The 17,489-nt window shown below is 42.7% G+C and overlaps 1 protein-coding gene across 1 annotated transcript in view; it reads right to left on the bottom strand.

The window, feature by feature from the left end:
- Window positions 1–17,489, bottom strand: part of cnih3 (cornichon family AMPA receptor auxiliary protein 3) — a gene marked incomplete at both ends in the record, with an annotated part of 56,939 nt that overhangs the window by 3,506 nt on the left and 35,944 nt on the right. The window contains one exon of the mRNA XM_079290419.1: window positions 2,027–2,139. Within this exon, the coding sequence (XP_079146545.1) occupies window positions 2,027–2,139 (113 nt within the window). The remainder of the gene's footprint in view (window positions 1–2,026; window positions 2,140–17,489) is intronic.

Raw genomic sequence — 17,489 nt, 5'->3', positions numbered from 1 at the left:
GTCACATGCAGCCACTGCTGTTGCTCCTACTACTGACCGTGTTGGTGAGCAATCAGAGCTCCACACTACAATAACTAACTTCCTGTTGTTTCTAGAACAGCGACATGCACTTTCACCTTTACTCCCCCTTCATCACTCCCGGCACTTCGTATTTTGGAAACCTCTGTTCTGGACCTCACTGTGAACATGTTCACATTTTGTGAAAATACTTTATGATGAACAAATAGTTGCTTTGAAAACTATGACGTTAGTAACCAGGACATTCTTTCTGGAAAGACACATTTTTAATGTCATTTTTCAATTGTTGAAGGACCACAAAGTAACTATCAAAGAGATTGAATATCTTGGGCACTAAATACCAGAAATGTCTGCATGGTTTCATAACTGCATAGCACCAGAGTGAAGTGAGGAAGCCTTAGGGCATCACACATAACTCCAAAAGCCGTCATGGCCCTATATCCTTTCTAGAGAGTCATCGAAGTCGTGGTCTTCCACCTAACAAGACATCCTTCATCACAAGTTCATAACGCACATTTCTCACCATTGTAAATCTGGCCTCATAAAAGCAGCAACATCCAGAACCCTGCAGAGCATCACATGGACGTGTGGACTTACACGTGAGTGGTCGTGCACATACACACACACACCCATACATCTCTCACTCTCCTCTGAATCACCTTGTCAATATTAGATTTCTCTCCTATCACTCACTCCAGACTTACCGTCTTGCCTCCCGCCATTTCCTCCTTCACTTTCCACCTCTCTCTCTCTCTCTCTCAGCAACATCTGTAGCCCGCTGGGCAACTGGCACAGTCTCCAATTAATGAGACAGCGAGATACTTTTTTTACGGTTTTTTTGCGCTCTCCTCTCAGCCTGTAACTTCAACCAATCAGGCTGGCATCAGTCTACGTCTGACCTCAAACTGGCGGAAAGAACAGCAACAAAGAGGAGAAGAGACGAAGAAGGAGCAGCAAAGGAAATCTGGAGATCACTGACTGGTGACTCGTTTTTTAGACATTGCCTTGAGATGTGTTAGAACACTGATATACTGGCTTTTAACCATGCATTTTCTTCAGAACATTGGTTGTGCACGTCCTCAGGAACTAACGCAAAACACCTGCAAGGTTCAATTAAACCTGTGCATGGCATACATCCCAATCCTGATACATCTCCTTCCCCCGTGCCATAGAGCTCCTTGGTTGACCAAAAGACATCAATGCTGTTGCACTGGGTCACAAACTAATTTCTCCTGTCTAAGTAATGTTTGCTCAAAACTAAAGTGCCCAGTTGTTTCGAAAATGATTTGTGACATGTCAAAACAAAAGTAATCTGGGGGGAAAAAAAGTTTCCATCCAAACATAGGATGGTCATTTTTTAAGAGACCAGGCTGTCTAGTAATGATTCTGCCTTTCTTTTCAACATATTGGATATCTTTTTTGATGTGAACAATGCTGCTTCCTACCCTGTCTGTTGCTGTCTGACCCAAGCCCATTCATTCCAACTGGAGGCAAAATTCTTGAAAAAAGTGCCATGGATATAAAGCTTCATTTAAAAAAAAGGCTACGCAATTTTACAGCTGGGCACTGTACATCTTGAGCAACTTCATCTCAAAATGGGACTATTTTTGCATGTGGATTAATACACATTTGTTGCACCAGAGATTATTTAAAGCAGCTGAAGGCTGCATGGGAAACCGTCTTGGAAAACCTGTGTATGGGACTACACACACACACACACACGCAGAAACCCTGCACTTTTATCTTTTGGAGGACCCTCTTTGACCTAACGCATTCCCTAGACCTTTACCCTAACCTTAACTATCCCAACTAAATGCCTAACCCTAACCTGAACTTAATTCTAACTTGAACATTAAAACCAAATCTCAACCCTCAAACAGGGCTTTGAGGAAGCTGCGACTGACCAAAAAGTCCTCACTCTGCTGGTCAAAAACGTGTGGTCCTCACTATGTAGTAAGTACAAGAACACATACGCATGCACAAACATTACAATGGATTGCATAGTCACCTCCATGTGTTGTAGAAGAGCAGGGGGATGTTGAGGCCCACCGTCAGCCACTGCTGGGCACACAGGAACATGATGCAGAAGAGTCCATGGATGGAGTACTCTGGTAGCACCAACTACAAAGAGATGCAGAGGAGCAAGAGACAGAGGAGGAATGGGGACGAGTCAGAGGGAAGAAAGTGGAGCAAAGAGCAACAGCTTATTCAGACTTAAATCACTGATGGAGCAAAATAATTAAAAAAATTTGTGAGCAGATTGAGGCACCAACACTTCTTCTTCTGCTCCATTATTGCATATGTGGTGAATAGTGTTACTAAATGCTGATACTGCTTGAATGGCATTTGCACTAATAAAACAAACTGCATGAATGAACCAACGCTAAATTAAACTTAACTAAAGGGCGTGTTGGTTAGCAGATGCCACATTGCCATTTTGAATGCCCACAGGTGTAAGAAAACTCCTCAAGTACCATCATTAGCATTCAAATCCTTAGCCTAGCCTATATTTAGCGACTGCAAATCTGTCTATCTGCAAGCATTCCAAATGGCTAAATGCCCCCCCATCTACATTATGGAGAGCTTAGCTTCACAATGGACTGCACACACCGATGGCAGGGCTCCATCGTTATCATAATAACTGTAGGGCTCGGCCCTCAGAATGCAGGAAGAAAGACTACCTCCTGGCAAACCGCAAGGGTGAGGATATGTGCGAGACCAGTGATGCCTTTTGTTCTCCAAAATGAAAAGTTGAAGTTAAAAGAAGCTTATATTTGTGCTGTTTCTTAACGATCCACAACAAGTTGGAACTTCATACACTTGCAGCCAGTTCGGCGATTACAAAGCTAGATTTACAGCCAACTGAAATGTACTTCCACTTCTGGGTTTATCCGGGACACGGACACAGAAGAGCTTCATCAGACGCTAAAGGTTGCCTTGTACGTCAGTATCAAGATGCCAAGGGCTTCTGACCAAGCGTTGGTATTTGGTGTCCTTGGAATGAGACCAGGCTGGCTCATGCACCCCCTCCCCCTTTTGTTGCTTTAATTCCCTTTCTTGAGCATTGTTGAGAAATCCATGCAAAAGAAGCATTTAAATTCCTTATCACTATGAAAGTAGACTTTTGAAGAAAAGCACGCATTACAGTGAAAAGACAAAGCTTTTGAACTGCTGAGAGCGAGAAGATAGGAAGATGCAAGAAATGTAGATAAAAGGTTTCCTGACGCACAATAAAAGACAAAAACAGTGAGGAAGCACACTTCATCACTGGAGAGGTCTGCTGCTTATCATCATGCAAATTTAACTTATCACATTTACCTCTATATGAGTTAGTTACTATTCCAGACTGTTCACAAAACCTGTTGGTAGCTCTACCTACGAGAATTAATGCACTACAATTTCTACCCAGGTAGTTGGATATGTCTTGTTGCGGTTGTAGGAAAATGCACACAGTCTTTTTCTTACGGATCTACTATGTTATATAAAGGGATATATCATGAAAAACTCACTTTTTCACTGCTTGTGCACATATATTTGGGGTATCTGGAGTGTGTCCAACCCACAAACTGTGAAATTAGACGACCCAGTCAGTTTGTTTGTGGGCTGCTTCGATTCCAATGAGCGAATCAGATGTGTGGCTCCCCTTCCTATGTCAAATCAGGGCTCAGTTTAAAAAACAAACGCTCACGGCTGGAGAATTACCTTTGCAAAGGTGCACCGTATTATTCTTGCAAGCCAACCAGAGCAGACTGGGCTTTTTCAGGAATGGGCTCTTAAACAGACAGCCATTAAAACGGAGCGTTTCAGACGGATGGTGAATGCAGGTATATTCAGACAGACGGTATGAAAGATGTTTTTTGAACATTAAATCATGTAAACATGTTCCTGTAGAAACCCCCAGAATACCAAATATGAACCTGAATACGAGCATAAAATGTAACCTTTAAAGCTGCGCAAATCAACGTTTCATATAAATAAGGAATCAAATGATCATGTGTAGTATGAACAGGATCAATCTTAGTGACAACCCAATAGAGAATTGTTTCCCGACTCTGCACTTCCTTTCAACTCGTTGTTCCCGGTTTTACAGCCCGCAGCTCTCATCAAACTAATTTCCAGCAGCAGCAGGCAGCTGTTTTCAGAGAAAGAGCTCTGACAAACCCACTGTGCACTACCTCCTGCCCAGCAGCAAACAGCAGACAGACACAGTGTGAGACTTGCTGGTAGCGGACTTTAAATCGGCAGGTAGAAAGATACACGATTCCAAATGAATGCTTCCTCCGCTTCTGCTGGATGTGTGAAAAGGCAACTATTTGCTGCATGATAAGGTGAAAATTTGTCAATTTTGTCAAGAAGTCAAATGAATGAAAATGCAAAAATAAACAGAATTGTTTACAGTTCACACCATATATGAATATGGATTAAGTGGTACGCACACTACAAATAGCCACAGCCGTGTAAAATGACAGCTGTGAAGTTGCACTTCTTCTTTGCTGTATTGACAGGCCTAATGTGTGGTGGAGCCGGTACAAGTATCGATATGCAAACAGACTTTCAATGGTGTTTCTGCATCTTCATCCAGGCATGCCCGTGGGAGTGGAAACGAGGCATGTGCGCCTATAGTTCCACATTGATTGAGATTCATAAACACAATCAGCCGTACGGGAACGCGTCTGCACATATATGTCTTTGTGCACACGCACAGCTTGAGAGAGTTTTATTCATCTAACCCCAGATGGGGCTCCTTAAATGACTGGCTGCACCCTGCCTGGCTCTTTGGCCAATCGGACGTCGCAGTCAAAACTGCTTGTCGTGCAAATCCCTGTGACACCAGCGCTCTCCGCTGAAATCCCCCAGTAGTTTCTCACCGCTGTAGTTGATGTCATTCACGAAGAAAGCCACTTCACTACTCATGTATATTTCACGGCGTGCGGGGCGACGCATTACGGTGGCCTTCTGGACCGCCTGGCCTTGGAACATTACTGCAAACGCTGCCAAAGACGGCCACATGCCTCCTAATAACAGAAACACACATTTTCACCGAATAGCTCTTCAGCAGCGGGAGACGAGGAAACTGCTGCCAAGACGAAACCTAAATATATCCATTTGCTTTCACGCAGGGAAGCTGCGCACACACACAAACATACAAACACTCGCTAATGCAGCATGCATGCAGTTCATGGACGTGGCGGACTACCCTCCCCACATGGACAAAAAGCTCATTAAAAAACAAATAGCCACACTGAGCTTTACATTCTCCGTCTTCTTGTTCAAATCCTTAATGCATGTTGGTCGCCAGCACTCAGAGGAAGGTACAAGCATGATGCGTCACTCCAGCAGCCAAGCAACACCAACAAGTAGACATACGACTTTACTGACAACAGCAGGACAAAAACATGAAAACGGCCTCGTGTCCCCAAGCGGCCTTGTTTATTAAGAATGTAAAATAACTGCAACAATGTTACAGACGTTTAACAAGGAAGCATGTACAATATGAATGTCAGTCTTCTGTAATGTGCATTTCATGTCTTGAACAATTATCCATTCATAGTTGACGCAAGCAAATTAAACCAACAGAACTTTTAAAATTCGTATATAATTTTGGGAAATTTCCCACTACAATATTTTTGCTCTGTTTATAAGGGATGCACCGACCTGATTTCAGTATCAATACCGTTACCTGGGCTTTACAGAGTACCGATCTGATACCCATACAGTTGTCATTTCTTTTTACAATTCTCACCTGAAATGATGAAGGCACTTGCAAACAATAACAAGATAGTATAAAATGTAAACTATACTTTTGTGTTTCATTTTTACCTCTTTTCTGAAAATGTCATTGAACACAGACAAAGAGGAAGATTTTTGGGAGATAAGAATGATAATAAATATGAAGCACAATCAAAATCATACCATCTAAACCACATGTCAAACTGAAGGCCCGCGGGCCGAATCCGGCTCGCCACATCTTTTTATGTGGCCCGCAAAGGCATATTTACACCAGCAAAAAAAAAAAAAGAATTACAATTTTTTTTTCCACATGAAAGTCTTAAAATTAAACTCTATGCTGCTTTACAGAGTACACTACAGTGACCATAAACTACATCTCCCACGATGCATGTCAGCTAACTACCGATGGCGCGCCTGCAATGAAAACAGTGCACTTCATTTGGACGCGTGGCCTGAATCACCGCCAGCTCCAGCTGTTTTTGAAGGAGTTGGGCTCGGAGCATGGAGATGTGCCGTACCATATGTGTGACATAACGGAGCATCTTGCCCAACTGAATCAGAGGCTGCAGGGATGCAAACAAGTCATCACAAAGATGTCCGACATGATCACAGCTTTCCAGCGTAAATGCCACAGCTCCGACTTCAAGCTGCCCGTGTTCTGTCCATGTTTGGGAGCACCCATCTGTGCCAACAGATGTTTTCAATAACGAATCTAAACAAGGCAAAGCACAGATCACGCATCACCGCCGACAACCTCCACGCTGTTTTATGGATTTCTACAGCACAAGACCTAAAGCCAGACATTGACGGACTGTAATTGTGAACTGAGACATGTTATTGTTATTTTGAGTTCATTAAATATACTACTTTGTATGTATAGCAACGTATTCAGTGTGTTAATCAGAACCATCTCTCATCAGTTGGTTGTATGCCCTCTACAAGCCTGTCTGTCTGAGTTAGATGCCACATCTGTCACACACAGTTATGTCCCTCTCAACTGTGACAAATATGCTTTGAACAGAGTTAATGTAATAACTAACTTGTGATTGATGATATTTGTTTGTTTTATCTAATTTAAAGGTTTGATCTTTGATTCATGTTATAACAGAGAAATGTTCTTACATATATTTGTACATTTATATAAATGCATGTACAATATGTTTACACTTGAATAAACAATAATCAAATGCAGAGAGAGTGCTTTAACAAGATGTTAGGGAGCAGTTACATTTATACAGTCTTACAGCTACAACCGGCCCTTTGAGGGCAACCATGACACGATAGACAGCCCTGATCTACACTAAAGAATAAATCCGGTTTGAATTCAAATATAACATTTCAAACACTTATTATGCTCGTTTACAAGATTTAGTCAATGCTAATCTATGTAAGAAATACATAAATAGATGGGCCCTGACAAGCTGTCATTTCCGCCATTACTATTATGGGTAACTATTGAGCATCTGGTAGGCGCGGCGTAGACTTGTGACCAAGGACTTGTGACTTGACTTGGACTCTATAGCTTAAAGACTTGAGACTTGACTTGTGACCAAAGACTTGAGTTGGACTTGTTAACCAACAACCTGTGACTTGGATGCGTGACCAAAGACTTAAGACTTGAATTAAACTTGCAAAAAAGGACTTGTGAGCGTCTCTGGCTACAGCAAGTGGACATTGGAGGTAAAGCAATGACAAGATTGTGTCTCTTGAAAATACAATATTGTCCTGTGTAACCAGCAGCTGATCAAATATGCTGGTCACACAGACCAGAGGACAGTCTTCAACAACCAATTGTCGACTGCAATAATTATAAAAAATGTAAAGGCATGTGCTGGGTCCATTGAAGTTCCGAAGGTACAAAAGCCATGAAGAGGACTTCACGGGAAGGCTGTCCACACCCTTCAAGGGCCGCTGTAGAGTCTGCTATATACACGGCAGGAAGTGCTATTTGCACTGAGTGTGGCTGTGTTTGTTTACTGTCACCAACAACCTGTGTATTTTTCAGTCCACCATTTTAAAAACTCTGCCACGTCCAAACCGAACCCTGCAATCCTCCGGAGCATTCTGTTTTTAAAATGTATTTCATGGCTCAGTTAGTGTGGCATAGTTGTAGCTGGGACAGAATGCAAGCACACACATGCATAATGCAAATTACATACATCGTGCACTGCTGGCGATCCTGCTGACTACAGTCAATGTGTGTGTATCGGAGCATATGTATTCATGCTAATGGGAAACAAACTATTTTCTTCTTTCAATCACAGACTGTGTATGTTGTGTGTGTGTGTGTGTGTGTGTGTGTGTGTGTGTGTGTGTGTGTGTTGACAGAGGGACCCATCTAGGAATGTGCCCGGCTGGGAATGGAGGTCTGTTTCTCTGGGTGCGTTGCCCGGGGGCGGCACCTTCGCCCATCTGATCCGGCCCAGTGGCAACACTGGCGAGGATGCATTCACGTGGGGGGGTGGGATCTCTATTTTCACCACTGCGAGTATACCACGATACGCAGCATCCGTATACTTTGGACAAGTTTGAACAGCTGCAACCACGCTGTCTGGCAACACTGACAGAAGTCACAGCACTGCGCGAATGGATGTTGGAATGCTGAACATGTACATTGATGAATACATAAATGTGTGCGACACGTTCATTTGTATGTGAAACTATGACACAACACCACAAACTAGAGCCTCTGAGATTACTGTAAAAATGAGTCCCAACAAAAATAAATGACATTTAAAGCGTCACAAACATCTTTACAAGGCCAGATCGCTTAAATCAACACCTAGTTTTCCAACACGTTCGTCACCAACACTTGGTAAGTGGCCTCTTGGCGTCTGATACAAAGGCACCCTTCAGCATCCGTATGACCTCTGTTTTATCTATATTTAAGAATACAAATTTCATAACAATGTGCATATTATCTTAACCAAACTATTATTTTAAAAAGGGAACCAAAATCAGTCAAAGGACAAAAGTTTAAATTATCGCCACTTTCATATGAACATGTGTAATCTAAACTAATACGACAGGGGTGGAAGTGTCAGACACAGTCCTCCTGCTGGAGGGAGCATTTAGCCCACTGGCAACTTTGGTCAACTATTCTCATTATCAAAATAAGGAACATTTCAAAACACTTATGTATTACACTGTATGAACAATTTCCCACAAGGCAGTGAGTCACAACAGGCTATACAACTAAAAAAGCATCGCTCATGCTCTGAAAATGAATATACCAAAATGGAACATAATAGACGTGTGCAAGAGTTTCAATTAGTTCCACCTTTGCTAAATGCCAATGTGACGGACAATTACTTCTGGGCGACGCCATCAAAGGTGCGCTGTGCATGTTGGATGTGTATTCCACCGTACAACGATGGAGCAATGCCTATAACACACGGCCCTTTTCTGATACGCGACACACTCTCCCTCCATTGCGCTCACCGCATCTCCAACGCCGATCCGCTTGATATGCCAACCTCAGCACGTGCTGCTTGCGGCGTACGGGTGAATGTTTCCCAGCAGAAGGCGTGCTAGTGAATTTTGGTTCCAGATTTCATGTATCTTTTTTTTTTTTCAACGTTAGCGGTAAAAAAGAAACAAACAATGACATGAATAATTTACTTTTGACAGCGATCCGTCCGTAGACGGAGATTCTGATAGATGGTATGCAGCATTGCGTGACAGGAGCAATTACGGCGGAGGGTAGAGGTGACATCTGCGAAGCAGATCCAAATCCACAAAAATGAGAATTTAAATTTGGCTTCTTAGTTTGCTGAGCCACCAGTGCTCCCTGCGCGATCCAATATTTCTGCAGGAATTATGTATGAATTGCATATGACCTACACTGTGAGAAAGGAGTTAGAAAAGAAAGGAGGGGATGAATGTGGAAATGAGGGAAACGGAGATAATAACTTCCAGCATTTATAGTAGTTTTATTTGGGACTTCAGGTAGTCGCTGTTGATTCATGGCTGGAAGGTATCCATAATTGTTTCCCACCCTTGGACACCACCGTCTCAAACGTATTGTTTTCTTAATGAGTCGGCAGAAATTGAGCCTTCCACTCCGGACACATACAAGCAACAGCATGCCCAGAGCTTAACGATGTTTTGTCGTTTGAAAATGAAGTCATAGTAGAGGTGGAGAGAAGCAGAGCAACAATACATGATTATCTAGTTTTTACAAACAATGTTGTGGAATGAACTAATTGGCTTTCACCAAGAGTTGGATGACGTGATTGATAAGCACTGCCATGTCTGTACGTTAAGTACGACGCTAAAGTCAGCAGTTGATCAGCTTAGTTTAAAGACGCAGAACTGGATGTGGATTCGGCGAGCTGCATGCAGTTTGTTTACGTGTCTTTTCTTGGTGATAAACAATTCATGAACATAATTGTTTCAGCACTAAAACACCAGAGTCATTTGTTACCATTAGGGCACACAGATATCCCAGGCGTGCATTTAGCTCAGCCCAAACCAGGAGTCCTCCAAATGAATGGATCAATAAACCGATCCATTACGAACAGCTCATGACGGCGTGCTGCTGCTCCTGTTTCAGCTCTGCAAATTGCAGCACTACAGTTTCAAATGAAAAGCACATTTAGACCTGCCGTTGACGATGTAACATCCCCATCATCTCTCTAACCCCAACCGGTGCTTCCTCTGAAGTCCTCTTGAGTCCTCTGCATGCGGATGACATTGCATCATGTTTCCATCGACTGGCAAAATGTAGAAAAACTTGTTTGTGGTCTACTTAAGTTGCGTACCTAACATAGCCTTGTTAACTTACGCAATTTGGCATACTTAACTACATTACAAAAGTACTTATTTTAACCCAAACCAATCCTAAATCTAACCTAAAAACTAGAATAAAATTCCTCAAATTTTACTGAAACTAATATGCACTTTTGAAAAAAATATTTTTTTTATCAGCTTGCAACATTTTCTAAGCAGAACCACCATGGAAATCTAGCATTTTTATGATTCCAACATGTCAAACTGTAAAGACGTACTGTTTCATTGTTTATTACCAATGAAAGCAATTTTAAGCAAGAATTTTATCGATACATTTCTTTGTGAAATTGTCTTTTTTTCCCCTCCATTCACCGTCACTCTCTCCAGAAGAAGTGTCTCTGCTTATCCACTTTCATTTGCACTTCTTTCCTCCATTACGCCCACACCGAGGCTCCCAGACCTCTTGCAGCAAACTACCATCCAACACGGTAAAGGAGAAACTCCTGCCCGCGATCCAGGTTGAGCCTGACAGGTCCGCCTCAACCTCTCCAGGCCCAATTAGCGAGGCCACCCGCCACGGAGCGCGCTCACTCACAGCTGCAACGAGGCTGGAGAGCTTCTCAAAATGTGACTCCAATGCGGGCCCCGCTCTAAAGGGACGCAGGGTACGAACCCCCAATCACAGAGCAAATCTCGCAACTAATGAGGGAAATAAGGAAATGAAGAATATAAGAGACGGGAATGGGACAGAGAAAAGATGGACAAGCACAACGCATACCCAGTGTAGCTTGTAGAGCAGCAGCAGGTATAAAAGCCCAGACTCAGTGCAGGCTGGCTTCATGAGACATAGATTTACACCCTCACTGAGCTCTTTGATTTGCCTATCGGACACCTTTAGAAATCCCGGTTGAAACCTCTCGGATGGGTGAGTAGAAAAGAGATACAGCCTCTGATATTGCTGTCCGAAGCCAACTTTAATTCATCACATTCACACGCTGAAAGTCAATGTGTTCTGGTTTCTTGAAACATACAGGATTTGCATGTGAAAGCCCACCAGATAGAAACCTAGATCCTTAACCACCCCAATTACCACCAAAAGTGGTATCTCATTCAATGGGAGTTGTAACAGCGACAGGCCTACTCAGAGGATCGACATGATGTCCCACAGCAACTATGGCGTCCATGGTCAACACGTCAGTGGCCCTACGCTTCAAACTATGATGCTTTTGGAACCCCTCTAGCGTCAGTTAACTTTACGCTTGTCACAGGCGTAGTCTCTTTTCAAAATAAACTTCCAACAAAGGTTTACTTAGTTTCAGGGTTACTCACGCGACAAAACAACTTGTCAAAGACCAACGTTTGGTGAGTGGCCCTAAGCTTCAACTATGTTGCTCTAGGTTTCACCACTAGTGTCACGTTTGAACATTTCAGGGACGATGTGTCAGTTTCCTCTCAATAAATGCGTAGTGTCTTTTCAAAATAAGGAAAGTTTCCGTTGACTTAGTTTTTAGATTTACTTACCCAACAAAAGGAACCAAAGAATAACAAAAGATTAAGGTTTGGGTAAAACAAATGTTACGAAAAATAGCTATGCCAGTCACATGACTGGCATTAGTAAAGTACAGAATTTACAGAACAAAACTAAGGCGAAAATCTGTCAATATTGACTTGGTTTCACACGGGACATGAATAGTGGTCTCCTGGGTGAATGTCCTGTATTTGTTTGACCCAATACAACCTTGACTTCCACCCAAACCACATGGGTCTTAGTACTATGCCGGTTACTCCTAACGTCTAATAATGACTCAGATGTGTTTACATTGGAGTTATTTGAAAGACCGGTGGGTCATTGAACCACATGATTATCTAATGGACAAAATGAAACTCGGGGACCCCTAAGGGGATCCATCAATTACAGGCATTCTACAGAGTAGTTTAAAACCCCTGAAAATCTTGTTTTTGCTGACCGCCACTGGTTTTATTTGTCACATTTTTGCAGTGATGTACATGTCGACTGCAGGACTCTTTAAAAAAAATCAAATTCAGTCAAAGTGGTGCCACGTCTACGACATACATGATACACAACCTCTATGCAATCGAGTGGGTCTTAAAAGGGCTTTCAAACAGCATTCAGTACATCACCATGCAAATGAATTATCATAGATCTGCAGTGGTACAAACCTGAACACAACATACAGCATGTAGAGCTAACCGCCTAAAACTCTGGCAAACATGCAAATATATTTCAATCTGGAAAGGCAACAAGCGGACCGCAGATGAAAGGGCAGATATACATGAGCTACCTTGCCAACCAAGAAACATATGGTCCTCCTCTCCTTCATCTCCCACATTCAACCTCATCAGGTACACCACACTTTTCTCCACCAAAATCATTTGGGTCCACTCCTTCACCCTGGGTGCAGCTTCGCAGTTCCTTTTAGTTGCAGCCGCTTTTCCTCCCGTTTAAGATTTTCTTTAAAAGACCCAGTCGCCAATTACCATCTCAAATCCCTTCAGAACAGGCAACCGTAATTAAGCTTGGCAAAAAGTAATTGTAAATATTTTATGAGCTTTTAATGATTCATGTTCCTCTGATATGCCATGCAGCAGGGGCCCACATGGTTCATTTAGTTGTTCAAACACAATTCAGATGAAACAAGGGCATAATAAGAGGGCGTCTGTTCGGTGGGTAACATTATACCGTACGTCTCGGACTATAAGCCGCTACTTTTTACCCCACACTTTGAGGCGTCGTCTTATAGTCCGGTGTGATTTATATACAGATTTTTCTGTAGCTTTCCTCCGCCACAACAACCGCAACCTCCGGTTCCGGTCGAACACAACATTTACAGCTCCCGACACAGAACAGTTGCTACCAGCAACCCCTCTGCTACCAGCTGTTACTGACAGGGTCGCTACAATATGGATGAAGTACCTTTGACCTACCTCTCACTGGGACTGTTAACAAAAAAGGTTGAACGGCAAGATGCTTTTAACAGTACATGTCCGACTCGCTAGCTTCTAAGCTAATTTTAACATTACGGCCAATGGGGAAATGCTAACCGCGATTTTTTTTTACATCGGCTGGCGCGGCCTATATACCGGTGCGCTCTATAGTCCGAACCGTTCGGCATTCATTACCTTGACAGAACTGAAACTGAAATTGGTCGGCCACAAACACCAACTTCTCAAATTTAGAGCCCCAATGCGTATGATCTGTAATTTCTTACTTTAGCAACTCGTAGTGGTAGTATAGAATTTGTGCACGCAGACCAACGATCTGGCCCGGGTACACCGGGAAGAATGGCCTGAGAGCATCAGACACACTGTACTAATTTTCGGAAAACATTTTTTTTCTTTTTGTACAACCCAAAAGTCATGACATCAGAGCCATTTGAAAAATCCAATAAACACATAACCATTATACAAATCAACGCTTTAGAGAGGCCCGATGTCATTTGAACAGCTGAACAGTATGCCACATGGAGGAAGATGGGATCATGCTAAATGCTAAAACATAGCGCAAGTAGCTTCTCATTGGCTACTGACCGACTGAACAATGAAAATAAAACCAGAGTGCAAACAAACCTATAATTATGCTTTCATTTAAAAGCTATGTTTTCCGTTCGAATATCAACCGAGCTGCGAAATTACTAAAATATTGATATTTCAAGATATAAGGATCTGACACAACGACAGTGACATATCGCATACTCCAGTACTGCTTTCATTGATTGCCAAGCTGCTGAAAGACCACTTTCCCGTGAGCTGAAACATCAAAGGCTGCTCTTATTCGTCTCAGTCTTCAGTAGCGCTCGCTGCTGATGCCCTTTCGCCCTCAGGGCAGGAATGATAAGCATGAAATTGGAAATTTTTGCAATTTAGTTGATGAAATTCTCTTTCCACATGAGTTGGTGAGGACAGCTGCCCCAGGCCACTGCATATTCCAAAAGCCCTGATGCATTACAGTTTTGAGGACTGGCGACGTGTGCAGTTTTTGCCTTCAGCGGGGATAAAATGATGGTAACCGGGACACACTGCATATGGAGAAATAAATTCAGAGATTTATTCAAATCATTAAAGATCATTTTGAGATTTCACCTGGAAAACTAAATGGGCTTATGAATGCTAATTCAAATAATTTCCAGTCAGTTTTATAATGTAGTGGTCAGCAGTCATTCTGTGAGAGTAGATTTCAATTAAATCAAATGTGGGATGTCTGGTTTGGAAATGAAAGGCTGTCAAAGTGCTTGAATATCTTTCTGACTTTAACACATATAAGCTACACAGACATACAGTATCATGTATTGTTGAAAGCATGTGACAGGGTCAAGGATAGGACTCCAACCTATCAGGGTACATGGACAAGATGAGCTTGAATTATCGCCTCACAGCTGTATGCCTCAGCCAACCAGCTCAATTTCCGTCCAAAATGTCTTCAGTTCATCATTTTTTCATGTTAGACATTTGTGCAAAGTTGTGGCGAAACACTGGCGAGGCGACATTCATATTTGTATCAACTGCATCGTATGTATGCAACTGTGACTAAACTATGACATGACAAACTACAGCTTCCGAGATTATCGTGAAGATTGATCAACACCTCTCTGACAGAGTCCCAAGAACAAAAATAAAATGGAAGCTTCACATCTTTGCAACTCCCAACTCGTTAAATACCAATGCTTGGTTAGAAGGCCTACCCTGAGCCTTCCACTCAGCACTTATTGTGTTCGTATTTTTAAATGAACATAAAAAGGCTTAGCTGTATCAAATTTTGGTCACAAATGTGCTAATCTTAATATTCTTGAAAGCGCAATACATGGGGATGGTAAGTAAATGTTAAAGGGACGTGCCGCCATCACGTAAACTGTTTGTACTACATCACGAGCTCTGAGCGTTTCATATTCACATGGATGCGTGCAATTTGTGTATCCACCACCACAAAGGATCCTGATTGACTTTCCATTGGCTTTTGTTCGTGGTGCCGACACGTAATGTGTGTGCACAGAAAAAGTCTTAGATCTTTTATTTCAACCCGTAAAAAATGGGAGCAAAAACAAAAGTTGTGTTTTTATTCACCGTACACTGAATAGAAGAATAAAATGACTTGCATCCACCTTTCGCAAAAAAAGAAGAAAAAAACGTATCCAGCAACACAGGCGCTTCTCGTGTCTGTCCGTCACGCACCCTCACTCAGGGCTACACTCCCACAAACAGGGCCGGTGCAGCTAGCTTCCCTTTGCGTCCTGTGTCTTGGCAAACTTCACAGAGTTTCATCAAAGTATGCAGGACAGGCCCTCATTGGCCCCACATCAGACAATACACTTCACACAGACTACATCACCTGCCTGCATGCCCAGCTGCTGGCTTCTATGCATTGTGTATATAAAAAGCATGTGTGTGCGTGCTTGTGTGTGTCCGCGTACAAGAGGGAAGATAAAAGACAAAGAGCAGGGAGAGGTGGATGTGACCCACGTGACGGACATGGCAACAAGTGGGAGAGTGAAGGGGGTGGGGGGGAGGGAGGCGAATACAACCTTTTGTACTGAAACTTCAAAAGCTACATGGGAGCCACAGGGGAACCCACCATCGTCTCCCATCTCTCCTCACATCTGATTGGCAGTGACTGGAATATAGAGCAAGCTTCACCTTGACATCAGCAACGTGTAGGAGGGAAGCAACCAGGAGCCTGAGGCTGAGCCAAATTCATTTCAAAATGCGGAGAAGCTATGCCAAACAAGTCAGCTTGATTGAAAATAACCTGAAATCGCATCAATTATCAGTCTCCAAGGTGTGGGGGGGAAAGTTCCTTATAGCAACTTCACTGACAGGGACTTTTTAGACAAGCTAAAGTTACTACAATGACAGCAGCAGAGACAACGATGAGTGGGAAAGAGACGGGAGCTGAGTCTGAGAAGCAGGTCAGAGTGAGTGTCCAACGGAACTCCTCAAATATATTTCAGGTTCACAGTTCCCTGGCCATATTTTAACGGGTTGGAAATATTTGAATTGTGTTTAATATATCGGTATTAAGGCTCGGTGATAACAGTGTTTTAAAAACTGATATTTTTGCATCAAAAGATCTGATTCGCTCCTGGGGTAAGTATATACCCCAAAGAATTCTGTGTAATGTTCAACTCCAATGAGCTTTGAACTTCGTTCAGATAGTCGCTGCATCACCCGACAGCCTGGTCCCCTAAGAATGACCTTCCCAAACAACAAAAGTGCATTGCCGATTATGTTTCGAGGGGAACATATTTCCTCCCAGAATATATTTGCTTGTTCACAAAAACCTTTCTAATCATAGTCCGCCGAAGTCCTCATAGGGGTGATGTTGGCCAAGGATGGATGGCTGAAGCAGACACAGGACTTTAACTTGGTGGACATTTATTCATCACGTTCTTACACTATACTTCGTTAAAGATTAGAGTGGCGGGATTATATATTCATATAATTGAACGTTTGTTACGTTCAAGCTCTTGCCAAAAGAGTTCACACAATGCCGAATAAGGTATAGCCCTCTGTTTTCCTCAGTATACTAGAGTTGTAATGTCAGATGTCTATGGCAAACATTCCACGCTAAGAACACCAGAAACAGGCTGGTTGTTTTCAGAACGAGTAGTTAATAACTCCACAACATCATTCCATGAGTAATACACAAAGTGCCGTCAACCGACTTTGCTCACAGCTCTACACAGCATAGCTGCTAATTCTAGCTCTAACTTGTTACATCATGTGTCAGTCCACCTGTGTTACCCAACACCTGTACTGCAGGAAGGGGGGCAGAGACAACAGCTAGGAGAATGGCAGAAGCTATAGCGTCCAAGAAAAGGGTCTGGAGTGAATCCTCTGGATAAAAAAGGAACTCGGCGTTCGGAGGAAGGATTAAAGTCGAAAAAGAAAGCGATCAACAGTGAAAGAGCGCTCAGAGTGGGGGCGGGGTGAATGCGACAAATTGACTTGCAGACATATGTCATAAGCACGCCAACAGTGTTTGTGTCATTTGAATT

Source organism: Melanostigma gelatinosum, assembly GCF_949748355.1.
Source record: "Melanostigma gelatinosum genome assembly, chromosome: 19".
Classification (NCBI taxonomy): domain Eukaryota; kingdom Metazoa; phylum Chordata; class Actinopteri; order Perciformes; family Zoarcidae; genus Melanostigma; species Melanostigma gelatinosum.
This window is presented reverse-complemented; position numbering and strand designations above follow the sequence as displayed.